Genomic DNA, 18,223 nt, shown 5'->3' with positions numbered 1-18,223 from the left:
AACTGGGCTCAGCCGCCCCACTCATCAGGACTCAGGGCCTCAGGTTCATCCCTCTCCTCTGTTTCTTGAGCCTTTTTCCCTTCTTCGGACTCTCTCTCCTCCTTGCTCTTCCTTCCCTGGCGGCGGCGAGCCGGTGACGACTGGGCGAGCGGCGGCGCCATTTGTCGCGTCTTCGCCCAGCCCTTTGCCGGCGACGAGCATCCTTCAGGTATGCCCGCCCCTTCTCTTTCCTTCTGCTGTGCGAGACGGAGCACGCCAAACCCTAACATAACTATTTGTATTCGGATCTGAATCCAGTTACAATATATTAGCTACTAACTTCGATTTCGTTTGCAAAAATTATCGGGTGTACATTTGTACTCCCATGTACTATGCTGGGTCCGCCCCTGGTTGCAGTGGATACTTATCTTCAGTCCATGGGGAACCGTTGGACCTGTATCATTTTTCGGTAGTCCAACTCCCGAATCCTATTGGTAGTACTTTTCCTTTAGCAGCTTAATGAATAATATTTTCATCGTGAGATTCATGTCATATTTAGGTGTCCAATTGACAAAATCCAGTGAACAATTGGAGATATTGTGTCCGATTTAGTCCATTGTTTTGTATTCTTTCCATTGATTTTTTTTTGTTTGATTGGGAAATGCAGAGAGATGCAGATTCAACCCAGCATCTACCTGTGTGTTTAATGTGGGGATCATTCGGTAGTTTCACTGAAATTTCTAACCTAGTTTGTGTCTGATCCAACTTGAAATATACGATAGTCATGTCTTGAGCAGACTTAGAAAGCTGAATTCTAATGATTATCTGCGTAGTGGGGGTAGATTTAGAAGTTGGTAGAGGTACTAACAGTTGGTCTTTGCCCATTAGTTTTCACTCTTTCACCCTTCCCCCAAACAAAACCATAGTGACGCTACTCCTGGTAATCTTTTTGTCTGGAATGCCGGATGCCTAATAAAGTAATAAGTAATGAATAGTCTCAATTTAATTTCATTCTCAAACTGTAACAGCAACATTAAAGCTGATGTTTATCATTGTTATGTTTCAAATTAACATTTGATTCATTGGAAGTTGATTCCTGAACCAGAAGTCCAACTGGCGAATCACCAGTTCAAGCATCATGCATGACCTACTTATTGCAATCCCTACTATGATGCTTATTTGGGTGGCTCGATAGAGAAAAGTACTAGTGTTAGTTTTGAGGGTCACAGGTCTCCGGTGCCATGTTGAAACCCTTAGTTGGTATAATACGTCTTTTGTGTGAAGTACATTACTAGCTAGGTGTTTGCAACTTTGCATACTTTTATGTGTCCACATCCCCAAGTCAGCTAATCCTGCATAATATTATAGCTTGGAGCTGTGAGTTCCTTGGTCCATTGCTGCTTGTCCTGTGAACTCTTGATTGAACTCTTGCTTAATGCCAGCATATATCAACTTGTTTTCTGATATTTTTTTTCATATTTTATTTATGGAAGACCATGGAAGGGGCTGATTTCAAAGAGTCAGAAGCTGAATCTGTCATCAAAGTTGCTAGAGAGCCTGCCATCATTATCAATGGTGTTCCAGACTTGCCCCCTGATTGCACTGCTGGTTCTCAACCTGAGGTACAAAATGATGCAAAATCTCAAGTTGATCCTCATTTTGGTGAATGGCTAGAAGGGAGGAAAGTGAGGAAGCTTTTCGGAGACACATATTATGTAGGAAAAGTAGTCAAGTATGACAGTGAAAGCAACTGGTACAATGTCATCTACAATGATGGAGACCAGGAAGATCTTGAGTGGTGTGAACTTGAGGAGGTCCTGCTGCCGTTGGACATAACTGTTCCACTCAAAACACTTGTTATTGACAAATGCAAACTTCAGGGATCAATTCCTGACTACAGCAGACCTAAGGTGGGTAGACCAAAGAAAGTTTATGCTACAATTGATGGTGATAGGAAGAGAGCGTCAAATATGGTTACAGAATCCCATGGAAATGATGCTATGAAGAATCAGATGGCTATAGTTGGAGTAGAAGGCCAAGGCCAGCAATCAAATAATGATGCAATGAGTGGTCAGTTAGTGATTGTCACAGCAGAAGGTCAAGCATGCTTGCAGGCTAGTAATCAATCTAGAAAGAGGGGCAGGCCTCGAAAAGATGGATCTTTATCTGCTAATAGTCAACCTAAAAAAAGAGGCAGGCCTCCGAAAAACAGGGATGCTTCCGGAAATTCTCAGAGTGCGGAAAATACTCCGGATTCTCTGGCCAACAGCACCCTTCAGCGCAATGCAATGACAGTTCGGGCTGAAAAACTTAAAAGAGAAAATTTGCGTGTTCAAGGCACACCATCAGGAACCCAGAAATTCTAGGAAACAAGTAGTTCCACTTCTCGAATATAGAAATCTGTGAGCATTTCAGAATCTATATGTGATGCTTACATCTAGCTTTCAACCCATATTTTGTACAACCCAGCGAACAACAAAACTTGTAAAGCTAAGTCTGCTATACCAATGCTATTGTAATCTTTCCTATACAAGTGTCTTCTGGTATATGTGGTCTTTAGAAGTTTTCCTTGTGGAAATGGAACCTAGTCGTGGTTGTCTGGCTGAATTCCTTTGAAAGTTCCTTGAGTTGTTTTGTGAGTGTTGGAGATCCACAGTAGAAAACACCTGAAAGGTTTAAAAATACATTAGCTGTCGTAAGTTGAAGTATATTGTCACAAGATGTACCGTTAAAGTAGCTCACCTATGCGAGAGTTCTTGTGGGCATTGGCCAAATCAGAGAATACTTTTCTCCAGTTTGGCCTTGCAAAATGTGTCCGAATCTGCAACAGAGCCAGATAAGGAAAACAATATGCAAAATCATTTGCTGATAGAACAAAGCAAGAAGATGGCGAAAATACCCTGCTGCCGGAAACGATGTCCACGCCATTTTTTGCATGCTGAAGTGACTGCACCATGGCAATCAGAGCTGACCTTGCGTCACCTTCTTCATAGACGCTGGTTAGGTAATTGTGCATCTCTATAACATTCTGCAGTAGCCAGATTTTCTCTTAGTTTCTATTTCTGCAGATAGAAGGATGGTACGGGACGATGCGTTTCAAAGAAATGAGAGTGAGATAGTACGCTGCGATCGCTTTCGGCAACATCATTCATGACTCCTTTGAACCATTCGAACGATCCTTGCTCCCGAGTCACCCAGTAGAAATAAGCTCTTCCTGGACCATTGTTCTTGAAGCTGCCTATCTCAGAGCCGTGGATGCTCTCCACCTCCTGTTACGATCGCCTCAACATAGTTATTATCTATCCTTGAACTTTGTGCATGAGAAGGAATAACTTGTATGAAAAGAGAAAATTACTTCATTGGATTTTAGGTTGTTCAACATATCCTTCAGTATGCTGATGAAAGGAGTTGCTCCAATTCCGAGACCGATAAGCAAAAGAATATCATATTTTTTGTAATTTTGTGCTGGTGCACCATAAGGACCATCTATATAAACCCTCGGAAACCTAAAGAAAAAACAGGTTAGGAAATGTTTTAAAAAATGTCAATGTCATCTCAAAACAAATAGAAATTAGAATTTGGAAAATATGAAGCTAAGCACCTGGTGTCCTCTATCTGGGCGTCTGCCACAACTGTAGTTTCAAGTCTTGTTAGGGTAGCCTTCTTGGAAGTTACTTCTGCCTCGCAAGCCTGTATGAACACCAAGTTCAGTTGTTCATTTTCAATAATTCATGCTATTCTTTTATAGTTCTTAAATAACAGTCTTTCTACTCTTGTAATTGTGTTTTCTCAAACTGACCTTTCCAAAAAGGTTACGAAGTTCAGATGTCCAGTCACCCAGCGTACGGATATGTACGCTCAAGTTTTCATCACCTGGCGCAGAAGTAATAGAGAAGGGGTGCCTGCAAGGAAAAACCAGAGAACTGTAAGCAAGAACCTCAGATAAATACTTCTTGGACATGTATGTAATAATTAATGTAAATGATACCATTCGAAAGGGGAGACATCTGGGCATTTTACAAACAGGTACATCCCGCTCTTGTACTTGAACCCTGGTGGCTTCTTCATGTGAATAGAGAGCACATTCCCAGGATAAATTGCTGCCTGCATAAGTGCATATACATCACAAGATTGGATAACCAATTCATTCAGAAATCAGAATGAACTAAATCATGTTAATTCAATGGGGATCTCCCCCACTGTATAGCTTTCAAAAAAAATCATGTTAATTCAGTAGCTTACCTTCACAATGCTCACGCGATAGTTGTTCTCACGGACTTTTCTGATAGTTCTTTCACAGGCATAGAAGAGGACAGGAACAATCAGGTACATCCATGTCTGAATGATCAATTCAGAAGAAATGTCATTTCACTGCTCCCAACACTGAATTCACTGGAGAAAAGAGTTACGAGTCGAAGGAAGATGTGTGAGGATTACCGTCTTCTTGTACCACTCCCTGGTGAGGAATATGAAGTAGGAGTGCACCACCAGCAGGATATACGCGAGCACCAGAAGGTGGTGGGCGTACCAGAAGGCATTGAAACCGGCAAGGTGGTGCAGGGGCGACGGCAGTTTCACCACGCTCCGCCTGAAGGAGTGCGTTGCCAGCGTGAATGAGAAGGACATTATGATGATCATGAGGATGCCGGTGACCCCGGGTACGCTCTGCAGCAGGTCCGCGTACGTTGGCTGCTTGTAGTGAAAGTTGGACCCCAAGGTGGCCATGAACTTGTCCGTCGGGCAGCTGATCAGCCTCGGGAAGTCGCAGGTGACGTGTGCGAGCGTGTGGATCGCCGTGGCGATAGCAATCGACAGCGCCATGATCTTGTGGAAGTTGATGTTGTCGTCAAATGGTATGACATGGCTGAGCGCGGTGGACCTGAGCGTCGTCAATGTGTTCCGGCAGACGGGTAGCAGGATGAGCGCCATGTTGAGCTTGAGGGTCTCGGCAGCACCCTTGGCGACGCAGACGCAGTAGCCCATCACCTGGAACGCGGAGCGGCGCTTGTACTGCTCGAACTTGTACACGAACAGGGCGAGGTTGACGACCAGCCACAGCGTGACGAGCCATATCCGCTTCCAGTTCTCGTGGATGAAGTCCACCGTCTTGGACAGGTGCCGCTTCAGCGGGCTCCGGTACCGTGATGGGATCATCGTCCGAGCCAGGCTCGACGTCGTCCGCTTCAGCTTCTCCGGCGCCTGCGCGCTCACCATGCCACGGAGCAGCGTCTCCAGCTGCCAAATCTGCATTGCGGAAGGACGCCGTGAGCACACCAGATCATTTATCCATCTTGCTGGGAAAGCAAACAATGTTTCTGTTCGGGCACGACCTCGATGTAGCCACGGTCATCGGGGTCGAGCTCCTCCATGATCAGTGACGCGTAGGTCGCTGCGTGCCCCTTCAACTTGGCCAGCTTGTTTGCTGACGCACTGAGTATAATAACCTGCCGGAGAAAAAAAATGTAAAAAATTAAACGAAATTAATCAAGAGATTGAAATTTCATCTTTAAATGTCTGATCATTCAGCTCACTGAACCCCTATTATATTGTTCACCTCTTTGACTTCGTCTTCCGTGAGCATCCCATCGCCGTTCTTGTCGCACCTGTATCAGGGGGTTCGCTCTGTCAGTATATGAAAATTCCTCATTGGCGCGGGAACGAGAAGCGGTGGCCCTTAACATGTCAAAGAAAATGCGCAGCCGCGAGTCGAAGTTCTGGTCGGTCATCTCCTCCCAGAACTCCTTGAGCTGCTCCTTGGTGATGCCGTCCTCCGGCTCCAGGTTCCGCCGCCGCGCCAGCGCCGCGAACAGCTCGCCGGCGAACTCCTTGGAGTCCCCCATGCCTTGAGAAAGAAATGATGAGTCAGTCAACCACGGATCATCCATCAATAACGCCGGGCATCGGTGGAGATGAACACTGATACTCCAACTTGTTCGATGATCGAAGGATGGCGGTAGAATTATGGTGGTGGCTGCGTGCTAGGATCTCGTTTGCTCAAGTTGATTACTGCCCAAGGACCATTTTGGAGAAAATTCGTCAATTTAGAAACTCTTGGGGAGAAAATGGATCTCAGTTAGGTAGGCTTGCTCTGCCAACTCTTTGGGGGTAGACAGATACAGTTGACGTTATCATCAAAGAATTGTTTCAAGCACAAAAACGGTAAATAAACAGAACAATTTCGTAAGACACAAGATTCCGCTGCATATCCATCGCTGTTATATCGATGGCTTGTACTAGTTTCTATCAGGGATTGACTGTTTGGAGTTTTTTTCCACTCTGGATCAGACCAACCACTCAGCCAGCGCATGCCCAACCCAACCGACAAAAAGCGGCCAACTCGATCGGTCGTCCGGTACTCACCGATGCACTTGCCGAAGCTCTCCTTCTGGAGCCGGCCGCTGCCCTTGGTCATCTCGTCGAAGCGGCGCTCGACGGCCTTCCACCCCTCCTTGCCGCCGGAGGTCTTGTCGAGGAACCGGAGGCCGCGGAGCCCCACCTGGGCGCTGGACTGCATCCGCGTCATCCGGCCCGGCCGCATCCCGGCCACCCCCTCGGGCACCTTCATCGACACCCGCGACGCGAACTGCCGCACCCCGGACGCCAGCCGCGACGGCTGCTTCATGAGCCCGCGCGCAAACCCGCCCGGCGGCGGCGGGAGCCTCCCCGCCCCCGCGCCCGGCGACGGCGCCCTGCCGCCCCCGTCGACGGCGATGCCGTCCAGCGGCAGCGACCGCCGGTCCCCGTACCCCGCCATGCCGCGCCCCGACCAGACGACCGCAATGCCGCCGACCGGCTCGCTCACAACGGCGGGGGACCGGCAGCTGGGCCCACCAGCGGGTGAGGTGTGGGGTGGGGGAGGAAGAGGAAGAGGAGGAAGGGGACAGAGATGGCGGGTAACATGCGCGTCGTCTCCCAGTTATAGCCGTTGAGGCGCCGCGCAGCCACAGCGTTCCACCTGACGACGGCGCGCGGGCCGTGGGATGCGGGATCGGCGGCCCGCGTCTCCCCCCCCCCCCCCCCCCCCCCCCCCGCCCGCGAGATATCGGGTCGGCGACCCGTGCGTGCCGCGCCTACCGTCGCGCGCGAGTTTCTCTTTGCTTCTCGCACGGGCAAGGCCGTGCTCGTGCGCGCGTGGGCGTCCCGTGCACCGTCGGATGAGGAACGTGGGGTGAGAGATAGGGGAGGGTGGAGGGGGCGCGTTTGGTAGGCGGGGAGAGAAACGTGGCGCCTGCTCTCTTGGGGAGTGGGGTGGCACGGCGGTGCACGGTGCTCGGAGGCTGATGGCGTGGGCCCGGGAGGAAAGGGTCCTGCTGGTGCGTGCCGTGTGCGCTGGCTGGGCTGGTGGTGGTCTCAGGCTTTGCCGCTGGCAGCTGGGCCTCGAAGGCAATCGGGAGGTGGAGAACGAACGCTAGGCACATCGATGTCAAATTTATTTCGAATTTGTTTCATTTATTTTGTTAGGACTAGGGTGATATTGAATATTGATGGTGAAGACGGAAGATGAACCCTCAACTTTACAAATCGTGATGGAAATGAGTTTTGCTATGGTACTCCGAAGTGATTGTGGACCGTAGATTTAATGTCATATTACCTCCTAAGAAGTAATGATTTTAATGTTTGTTTTATATATTTATAGGGAAGTATCTTACTAGATCTAACTTCCATGCATGATCAGATAGGAGATCTAATATTTCTTTATTTTTCCTCCTCACGTGGCCCGTCATTCTCATGATCAGATATTTAACGTTACTTTTCTCCTCTCATAACGTCTACATTGTCATAGTTACTAGCGTGGCAGATCGGCCGGTCATTCTCATGATGACATGATCAAATATGTAATGTTTAATAATTTATTTTTTCTCTCATCGTTGCTCATGTCATGGATCTGTTAAGAAAAAGTGACATGCGGCGCATGATTTAATATAGGATCTTACAACAGTGTGTGATATGTTTTCTCCTAATGCATGAGTGAGTTGTATCATTTTTTTCCCCTAACGTGACATGGTCATACCCAACCAAAAACAGGCAAGCATCCCAGTGCCACACGTGTCCTTGTTGGTACTTGTTCAATGGCTCGATCGTATATTTTTCTCAACCGATGAACACGAGGTCATGCGTACTAAATGTACACAACCAAGCTCTATATGAACACGTTCTGTATGCATAGTAGGATTGAGAAAAAAGTTGTGGAAAAATCAAAACAAAATATGACCGGTCTTGGGAGATAATGCCGCAGACCTGCTGTGATATGTGACGGCGTGCATGCATCCATGCATTGTATTGACCGGGGTTTGGGGAGAAGTAGTTAATATCTTCTTTTTGTTTATTTTCGAATTAATTTTTTCTTTATAATCAATGGTCCAGATTTGATTCACATATTACCTCCTTGGAGGTAAAAGGTGTACCGTAGCAAGGCCCGATGGAAATAGTACGAGATGCATGGTTTTATGGTGGGGGCCACGTTGCAGTGGCACCGTGCGCGTATAATGCCAATAAATTGCCACCCTGAGAGTATACATACTGCGTGGCGAAGTAATCATAATGTGTACTTGACAAATTAGGACAGAAGTGCACTGCTGGCAGCATCAAGGCCCCTACAAAACTCGTGCCAAGACTCAACACGAACAGACACTAATGCCAATTTATGCTTGTCTCAGAAGAGCAGACCTTGCAAAAATGGTTTTCTCCTCGAGTACGATCAGCAAGACAGCAATGCATCGTAGTAGATGCTGGAGCCACACGATGGCGGATGGCTAGCTTTGAGACCAGACAAGTTTATCCCGTGCATCAGCGCATAGGCAAAGCGGCTGGCCGCATCTGCCGCCGCCTCGCCGGGCATGCTTGGGAAAAAATACTATATACACATCTTCATCAGAAATGCATGGAGATCGTTGTTTTAGCTGCAGTCTCAGATCTTAGATAAATTGTAGTGAAGCCTACTCGCAAAAAAAAATGTAGAGAAGACTTGCGAAGAATGTACATGGATGCATTTCTTCAAAAAAAAAAATGAGTACATGGATGCACGTTGAAGATTTCCTGTCCTCTGCAAACACAGACGGGGCCAAGCAACAGCCATTGTAAGCCGATCGAAATGGCTGCGAAAGGTAAGGGGCACCTAAAGCTTGACGTGATTCTAAGGCAAGAGAAGGCATGCCGGAAGGCATGATGGGTTTACTGTTGGAGAATAGAAACGCTGATCTGGAGCTGGAACCCACTGTCGCTGCCGGCCACCCCATGTCGGAGCAGAAACGAAACGGGACACATCGTCAGTCCGTCACGCATGGCCTCTCGATTTGGTGAAGTGGGGATGTCAGACGCCCGAGCGAGCCACGTGATCCCTGACGTCGAAAAGGCGCCGGGGTGTGTTTAGATCCCACAAAAACTCTAAATTTTCCATCACATCGAAACATTAAATATATCAAATGACTCATGCATGGAGTACTAAATGTAGGTAAATAAAAAAATTAATTGTATAGTTTTGATGTACGTTGTGAGACGAATCTTTTGAGTCTAGTTAGGTCATGGTATGACAATATTTATCACAAACAAACGAAAAGTGCTATAGTGCGCTACAGTGTCCGATGTGACTTTTTCTTCCACCTTTTCCAGGGATCTAAACACAGCCCGGGCAATGTGATCGGGTTCAGGGAGAATTTGTCTCGCAGTACATGTCAAGGTAATTCCTGCTGTGCTGGTACCTTGCTTGCGAGTTCATGAACGCTGTCTGCAGCCAAGTATATGGGACATCGGATTTATATTTTACGCATCTGAATTCTAAAATCCGTGGGTGCGTTCTGCGTGCCTGTCAGGTAGCCTCGCTCCTTTTTTTTTCAGTTTGCAAAAGCACCAGATGTGAAAGCCATGCGTATGTATGCTGCCGAGCTTTTGCGAAAGGCGCCAATGATCTGAAATCCTGTCTGCAATTCTTTATTTCAGGCATCTTTACGATGCACCACTATCATTGCAACCTCTCAACAAATGTGCTCCTAGTCCTACTAGGACACCTTTACCAAGCAAGCATGCTCCACTCGTCAATGTCATCAAATGATAAGAATCAGGACCCTGAAAAATCCCCTTCAAAAAGAGGACCCTGAAACAAGATTTTACGCGGTAGTGTAGTACCTTGCTTGTGGTCTTGGTCACTAAGACTGAAACGACACGAAGGTTGTTATTAGCTCACCAAATTTCTTGACCACTGACTGGGGTGTGGGGTCTCCCAATTGCAACACAGCTAAGAGCCTAAGAGAGCTTCTTCAGTCGTAGGCAGCTGGAGACTGCATGCAATCCGCAGCTGCTGAGTCTGCCGGTACGAGCTGAAGCTGTCGCCGAGGAGAAGCCGTGGACGTTCGCTCACCGCCGCGCCACATCCACACGACGGGTGGCCGGCCGTCGGGCATGCCGCTTTCGAGCCCACGACGGCTAGATATGAGACACCTGAGCTAAGCCCCGCCAATCGGAGGAATCGGAGCGAGAGACGGCGAGAGTTGCCGCCTGCCGGTGACTAATCCATCGCCTTTTGCTTGCTCGAGAGCCGGTGGAGCACGCTGTCGGTGGGTCTCTATCACCGTCAGGCAGAGGGCAAGCTAGCGTCGCCGGCCTGCGAGGGGGCCACGGTGGTTAGCCGCACGTGCTCATCAGCCATCGGGGCCCTCCGGGGCTCCGGCCATGGCCAGGGCCTGCGTTGCTTTGCAGCTGCCCGGCCGCCACCCGCCAGCTCGACTGACAGCGAGCTTAATGTTGGTTCGGTTATCCTTTTGCGATCAGCAGGGAAAGCCAGGGGGATTATCATGGATTCATGGGGCTCCTTTTGGCCTCAAATTTCAGAGAACAATGCACACAGGACCTGCCCATCGGTTGGGTTAGATAAAGCAGCGTTCACGCACTCGACCAAAAGATAACGACCGAGTGAGCACCACCTCACAGCATCGTTTCTACAACCTAAAGCCCCGGCCTCCCTATGATTAGGTGCTCCATCATTGCAATGGTTTTCTTTATTAGGTGCTCGGATCTTCTCTGACGGTTCACCTGATTCTTCAGTTACGCGGAGAGGCCAGAGGCCTTGTTAAACCCGCAGCCGCGTGCGACGTTGTGCTTGCCACTAAAGAAATGGCGTTCGCAATGGAATGTTCTGAGCCACAGTTGTTTATACGCCAAGGCTAGGATCGCCACCGGCCGGGCTGCTGCAGGGGGGACGAACCGACCGAGCAGTTGACAATCTCTCACGACACGAGAGGTGAGCGGCGAGAGATCGGCGTGGCCGCCGCAAGCGCGAGAGAACGAGAGACCGGCGTGGCCGCAGCGCCTGCCCCCCCGCATGTCTCGCACGCCGCCCGATCAATCAGGCCGCGGGAGTCGTCGCAAAATTGGTGGCGAAGAACTGGGCCGCACGTTGGGGGCTTGGGGTTATTGGGCGGGGCAGAGAGCAAGAGAGGGAGACCAGACGCCGGCCAGTCAAGAGGCGACGCCACCTAGCTCCACGCCCAACCAACCTCCCTGTCCTCTCCTAGCTAAATCTCTCCCGTTTCCGACGGGGGTTTTCTATGCCGCGTGGAGAAGCTGCCGCCGAAACCGTAGGAAAAACGCAACCAGGCGCGTTCATTCCTGCCTGCTGCTTCTGCTGTTTCCTGTGTGCTTCGGGCTTCGGCGACTATGTGGCAACTGCTGGCAAGCAGACCGAACGATTATTATTATTCTACTCGAGATGCACGGATCAGTAATCTATGTCACCTCTGGATGCGCTAAGCATATGGCTGTTGATCACTCTCTGACGGTTGTTTACCTGCTCCCCCTGCCTAAAACCTAAAGGAGGCATTCATTCTGCACATTGGTGTCTGCTCTGCGGTACGATCGTTAGGAGGAACCGAGCTGATCGGCATTATGACTCCCATTTCAAATCAGTGCCCGATCGAGCTTCCGGCTGCTCTCCGCCAAGGGGAAACGATAAGAGTCTTGTCAGTGCGCAGTGCGCTGGTACCTCATCGTTTTCAGGGGTTAATGGGGGCTAACAAACTTTGTGACGTCCAGCAGGTGTTCCCACATGTAAGAAAGGCTTGGCGAGTCTCCTGAGCAAGATTGTACTGAGCACATCGACATCAAAAAAGCTATGAGCGTCCTATCTTATAGATAGAGATGGAAAAAAGGGAGAGGTGCAGGCTAATGCAGGGAGCACTGGAGCAGTACATGTGGCTGCTTAATTTTGACAGCCACTGGGAGATGGTTAGCATATCTTAGTCGGACAGGCAACGCGATGATGTGTTTGTGTAGGGTACCACACGATTCATGGATGAAGTGGACACTTCCTTGCTCGCACATCATCAAGTTGTGTTGGGGGCTACAATACAACAGCAATCATTGAAGGAATAAACGATTACATGGGGCTGGCGTCAGAATATAATGCAGTCAGGTTTTGTCGTCTGTATAGCGATTTTAGGTGTATATGTCTTTTTGATCAGGTCAAGCCAGGGCAGATTAAGACTCGTCTAGTGCGTATGCATGGGCTACCTACCTCTCCGGTTCCGGTCAAGCGTACAGTCATTCATGGCTGCTAAACCGTGTCCATCTCACCTTCCAAGGATATAATGGTTGCACGAAAGCTGCATCCAATCAGGAAATCAAGGTACAGGCAATCGAAAGAGAAGCTGCGATCTCTTTAGACCGTGTGTTTTTCTCTGCTCTCTAGCTACGTTTATCCCCTCTTAAAATAAAGATGTACAACTCTTCTAGGTATTTGAGAAAAAGAAAAACCTGATGTTGATTCTAAAAAAATAAAGAAATAAAAGTTGCCGTGGACGATTCTTCGTACTGCATGCACTGTATTGCTAAAATTTGAAAGGAAAAAAATCCACTCTACACCCTTGAACTATCACAAAAATCTAATTTTTAACCTTCAACTACAAAACCGGATAACATGCCATCACAAGTTCAGAGTGTCAGATTTCGATTTTGCAAGTTCGTGGACCTAAGTGGTGCCTCAGGACAAGTTCAAGGGCCGTTGGTGTATTTAACTCATGATTAACTTTAGTAGTTCTACCGAGCTTTCTTTTCACTAGCGGAGTGAGTATGATCCGGGTATATTTTTGCTTCTTTTATTTGCTTAATAATGTTATTTTAAGGTGGATGAATCATCCGTTGATGCGTCCCTGTTTACCAAGAGGAAGGCACAATGGACAATGTGAAGCATTCCAAAACATAAAATTAATGCAAGTTACCAAGATCCGTTGTAGTCAAGCTGGTTAGGATACTCTCTCTCACCCGAGAGACCCGGGTTCGAGTCCCGGCAACGGAAAATTTTTTTTACTTCCTTTTTATTTGTTTTGTAGGAACTGCTTTTGCAGTTTTGCTTCCTGCAGTCGGGGGCTCGGGGGCGGCTCCTCTGTTGAGCGCAGAAGTTACGCCAAGCAGTCGAAGGCCACCCAGGAGGTTGGCAGTGGCTCCGGACGTGAAGCCAACGTGTACGACTTGTTGCTAGTCTGCTGCGCAGGGATAGAATGTTCAAAGAATTCTGTGCGTACGAAGACGCTAAGAAAAGGGTTGTGCTCACGTATCCCTCAAGCACGATGGGCCGTATCCCTCAAGCACAATGGGCCCACGTATCCTTCAGCAGCACAAAACTTGAGCAGCGCAGTAGCAAACAATTCGATGTCTTAGTAGACAAATAATTTGGGATTATACTTCACCATTTTTTTTGGATTAAAAGTGCAGTGCAATTCAAGTCCTCAAGTGGAAACTTGAGTACTGTAGATGTGAACCAAGAGCCTGGATCTACAAAGAGACCCTGAACAGTCCGTCCGAATACCGGACTGGCTAATCGGTGGAATGCAATGTGCTCAACTGCTCAGCTTGGCTAGTACCGTAGATGCGGATTAATCGAAAGTAGAACCGTACTTTCAGTCAATTTGTTAATGAATTGCGTGCCTCCACTCTCCAATGTCTATAGGTACCTACAGGATCAGCAGAACAATTGCCCTGCCATTCAAACACCCTTTTTCCCACAGGAAAACTCTCAAATCTTAATGCATATAATTGCATTCGAAACCACAATGCAAATCAAGCATTCATCGATTCAAATCAAGCACAAGAACCCACCCGTTCGCAGAGCAAATCAAGCATTCATCGATTCAAACAAATTACTGCTACACATAATGCCGCCGGTAACGAAAACTTCGGAGACACTGCCGTTTGCCAGACAGGAGAAGCTAGCCACAGAGATTTCCTAATTTCCTTACTACTGTAAGGAGGCAACAGCAATCAGCATTCAACAGCATAACAGAAACGAGACACCTCAGTCGAACACCTCGAGCGCGTCGTACTCCGGGCCGGAGATGGCGTCGGCCATGACGGTGGCTGGAGTGAGGTTTCCATCGTCCTCCAGGAAGAGACGCACCAGGTTCTTGGAGTAGCCGCTCACCAGCGCCGCGCCCTCCTGCGCCGCCACCACAGGCATCGACGCCTTGGACGTTCCCACGTTCCAGAAGACCAGAACACCACCTCCGGCACCGCGAAACCCTCGGGGCTGAACTGGTTGCTGATGCCCTGGTACTCCGTGTCCCACGCCGCCGCGGGGCCGGCCCACCCGTCGAAGTCCATGTCGCTCAGCACGAACACCCTCTTCACCATCATGTCCCTGCGGAGCCCGCCCGCCACCGCCGTGCCAAGGATCTTGCTGAACACGCCCTGCAGGTTGGCGCCCTTCTTGCGCGGACCGAGGGCCGCCACCAGCGGCTGCAGCTTCACCTTGAGGTTGGCGCCGTGCAGCTTGTGCAACTGGTGCGTCTCGTCGAAGGTGATCACCCTCCTCTTCCACGGCTCCTGGCTCAGCTCCGAGATCAGGAGCCCCAGCGCGATGGCGGCCGAGGTCGCAGGGTCCGTGGCGGGACCAGTGAGCCCGCACACCGCGATGCAGTTGTCCAGCCGGCCCTCTGCGGCTAGCGCGGACACCATGCTGCGCCACTGGAGCTCCGCCGCCTCGTCGTGCTCCCCATTGAGAGCCGCTTTTCCCTTTTTATTTTCCTTTTCATCACAAAGTTGCTGGTTCCCGCTTGCTTTTGTCATGGCTACAGCCGTTCACGGTTCAACCATACTGCAGGCTTTGGGATGTTGGAATCGGGAAACTCTTTTTTTTTTTGAAAAACCAATCGTGAAACTCTCACTCGGGTTTTTCGGCGCCCCTGTACATGAGTCAATCTAGTTAAGTCGATCCGACACTACGCTATTAGACGGTGGCGGCAGCGCCTTCGTTTGCTCATCCTCGGCGCCCGTTTAGTTGCGCGGCGCCTGCCCACAAGGCCCGAAGATATCATAATGCTCCCACTGATGTTGCCGGTGGCCGCCGCCGGACAGACCTGCTTGTCACCGGCTCGCGACGGTGGTGGGCTGGTGCGATGGAACCGCCAAATTAAAACTTCTAAATTAAACGTAATGGCTGTCATTTGAATATATCGGGCGCATTCGCTTAATGGTTTAATTTGACGGTCCTTTCGCAACCCACGGCCCGATCGAAACAACACCGGTAGTCCCACGCGAAATCGGGCGCAGATGGTACAAGCACGACAATTACTTGAAAATACTACATGGCAAAATGACATAAAAGGATAAAACATAACTTTTACAACACGAGTTTAAATACATTAGTTTCACAAAGCTGGTTCGAATATATACATAACTTACAACTTTTACAACGGAGAAGCCAAGTCCAAATGAAAAAGAATCTACAACTCTACCATTTACTCTAGTTCAGTTTCTATTAACCGGTCAGACCGGTTCACTTAACCGGTCAGACCAGTAACACTAATTTACCCAAGCCTACCGGTCAGACCGGTCCACTGACCGGTTAGACCGGTCTAAGCAAAACAGAAGAGCTGCACACTTCGCCCACAAGCGCACATGCCGCCAACTCGCTAGTCTATGGGTCTCGCTCAACCACCTCCCACCCCTCTGCATCTCTACGGATAAACTTAACGCAGCAGGGGCAGAAGGCAACGTCTGGGTGCCCTGAAACAAAAATTGGTGGCAACAAACCCTGAACAACTAATACTCAGCAAGACTTACCCGACCAATAGGTATAACTTAGCCCACATACCTAGACATGCAAGGCTTTTGGGCTGGTGGTGATTTTGCAGAAAAATGACTAAAGTAATTCCTTACTTTCCTTATTTTAGCCCAAGTTCTATATAAATTAATCATAGCCTAATATTTGCATAACCAAATCTAGAGCAAACATAGTGGAGCAATAAATAATAATTCATTGTGTTCATCATCATAGGTATAACTATTATTCTATCACAACACTACGATGCGATGCAGTGACCAAGATGCTCATATCCGAGAGCGACTGACGGCGAATCGATTCGATTTAACTTTGCAAGGTGGACCTAACCAACACGGCACGCGTATGCCCCGTTGGACCACACACACCAACCCTTCCTCTTCCCGCCTCGAACTACAGAACCGCCCCACCTACATATAGTCAGCCGAGCTCAACGAGAGACCACCAAAAGTAAACATATGCATCCCGTTTCTCTGCGACTACTCGACTCGCCCTAAGGGGTGGTGATGAAGTTCTGTACTTTCGAATCGAAACAGTACTAGGCTTACCGGTTTCGACTACCTCCTACTCCCGGCATGCGGTTAGTACAGTTCAAACATGATCAGCACGGCCAACAACGGTACGGTTCTTAACCGACTCAGACGGGACTAAGACACCCAGGAACCCTGTCCTGCTGCCATATCTATACATCATCATCAATTCCCGTCCGGTCTCAAATTTTCATGCATTCTATATCTATTTCAACAACTCATGTGTCGAAATATAAATAAATCTCATATCTCGCGAGTAACCGGAAATTACTCGACTTCTAAACATCATATATCTCGCGAGTGACAAGAAGTCACTCGACTTCTACCGAGAACTCTTAAGCATAGCATTACTATCGTCCTAACATACTAGTATAAACTCAAGGAAACCTAGGGATCATGCAACTAGGGTTTCAACCAATTCCTATACGTAATGCACAAGTAATAGATATATATATGTGTCATAATTTAAATTAATAGGTTGTGCACCGAGGCTTGCCTTGAGTCTGCTGCCCGGCACCAGGGTCAACTGGGCCTTGGGCCTGGTTCTCACGCCTCTCCACCTGCTTGGCCTGCTATAGCAGCTCCCGTGGCTCCGCAACCACCTCGTACACAACCTCCTCCGCGACGGCTGCTACACATATGCATATGATATGAGGAATGCAATTATGATTTATAATGATAAATTAGTCATTGTACGAGTATAGGTACTAATAATCTACCCAAAGGTATGCCCATACTAGTTGACAACATTTTTAGATATCCGGAATATCCGGACCATTATTCGGAGTGTCCGGACCCCCAAGTCCGGAGTTTCCGGGCCTATACCCGGAGTTTCCCCCGGAGTGTTCCAAACCCGGAGTATCCGGGCTTATACCCGGAGTTTCCCCCGGAGTGTTCCAAATCCGGAGTATCCGGGCTTATACCCGGAGTCTCCGGGCAGACCTAACAAAAGGGCAAAAACAGCATGCATGTCATGGGGTGTAGCGGCGTCCATGACATTCCCAGTGCGCCGGCAATGAAAAAGTGTGGAAGAAAGGCCGAGGAGGGTCGAGAAGGATGCGGTGAAGCTTACCCCTTGCTCGATTCGTGCGGAGGAAGGCCGAACAATGGGGCTCGACGCGTGAGGCGGAGCTTCAAGCGGCCAACAATGGAGGACGCCCGTGTGGAGCCGATTCCGGCCGAGGAATGGATCAAACGGGCTGGGGAAAAGGTGGAGAATGAGGAGAGGAAGATGCTCGTGGAAGGAATCGACGATCCGGCGGCCGAAGGTGGAGATCGATGGGGGGGGGCGAGCCCAGCTCGGGGAGGAAGAAGAAAGAAAGAAAAGAGAGTTGAGTGAGAGTGGAAAGGTTAAGACTTGGATTTAAAGACACCTCAACCGTTTTTCCTGGAGTTTTCGAACCTACGGCCGGAGTATCGGGTCAAGGTGTTACAGCTGGTAATCTCGTCGCTGCTACGGATTTGTAAGCATCCACCAACGAGCATCACCGGCATAAGGTGCACCTCGAGTACACGTCGCGGGGGCTACCTCAGCGCATCATGCATCACCGACAAACCGTGCCGCTCTTCTCGACGAGCAGGAGTGCAGTGCAGGGAACTCCTTGGACTTGGAAAGACAGGAATCACGACCAGCTGCTCCTTTGTTCCACAAGCACGCTGCTGCAGGAAG

General features: G+C 49.1%; 2 protein-coding genes across 3 annotated transcripts; one reads left to right on the top strand and one right to left on the bottom strand.

Moving 5' to 3' along the window:
• LOC120708570 lies at window positions 1-2,586 on the top strand. 2 transcript variants are annotated; one of them, XM_039993881.1, is made up of 2 exons: window positions 1-208; window positions 1,473-2,586. In XM_039993881.1, the coding sequence occupies exon 2, from the start codon at window positions 1,476-1,478 to the stop codon at window positions 2,343-2,345; it is 870 nt and encodes a 289-aa protein (XP_039849815.1). In that variant the 5' UTR covers window positions 1-208; window positions 1,473-1,475; the 3' UTR covers window positions 2,346-2,586. The 2 variants fall into 2 exon arrangements, with proteins under 2 accessions (XP_039849815.1, XP_039849816.1); XM_039993882.1 differs by lacking the exon at window positions 1-208 and adding an exon at window positions 241-473 and having other exon boundaries at window positions 1,473-2,512.
• LOC120708569 (putative respiratory burst oxidase homolog protein H) lies at window positions 2,290-6,870 on the bottom strand. Its single transcript, XM_039993880.1, has 14 exons — window positions 6,340-6,870; window positions 5,659-5,821; window positions 5,534-5,582; window positions 5,310-5,423; window positions 4,417-5,223; window positions 4,222-4,317; window positions 3,968-4,083; window positions 3,779-3,881; window positions 3,581-3,669; window positions 3,335-3,485; window positions 3,102-3,248; window positions 2,879-3,007; window positions 2,722-2,800; window positions 2,290-2,645 (listed from the first exon to the last, which is right to left on the bottom strand). Exons 1-14 carry the CDS (start codon window positions 6,731-6,733, stop codon window positions 2,536-2,538), a joined length of 2,547 nt encoding a protein of 848 aa, XP_039849814.1. The 5' UTR covers window positions 6,734-6,870; the 3' UTR covers window positions 2,290-2,535.
• Window positions 6,871-18,223: the final 11,353 nt, after the last annotated feature.

The sequence above is a fragment of the Panicum virgatum genome, chromosome 5K, assembly GCF_016808335.1.
Source record: "Panicum virgatum strain AP13 chromosome 5K, P.virgatum_v5, whole genome shotgun sequence".
NCBI lineage: Eukaryota > Viridiplantae > Streptophyta > Magnoliopsida > Poales > Poaceae > Panicum > Panicum virgatum.
Note: the sequence above shows the minus strand (reverse complement) of the source record. Positions and strands in the feature narration are given on the sequence as shown.

Bases quoted from the DNA above. Each gene is read 5' to 3' on its own strand.
- LOC120708570 (XM_039993881.1), top strand. From the start codon at position 1,476: ATGGAAGGGGCTGATTTCAAAGAGTCAGAAGCTGAATCTGTCATCAAA.
- LOC120708569 (XM_039993880.1), bottom strand. From the start codon at position 6,733: ATGGCGGGGTACGGGGACCGGCGGTCGCTGCCGCTGGACGGCATCGCC. The intron at 4,084-4,221 runs GTAAGCTACTGA...GCACTTATGCAG, and splicing joins ATCGCGTGAGCATTGTGAAG to GCAGCAATTTATCCTGGGAA. The intron at 3,249-3,334 runs GTAATTTTCTCT...CGATCGTAACAG, and splicing joins ACAACCTAAAATCCAATGAA to GAGGTGGAGAGCATCCACGG.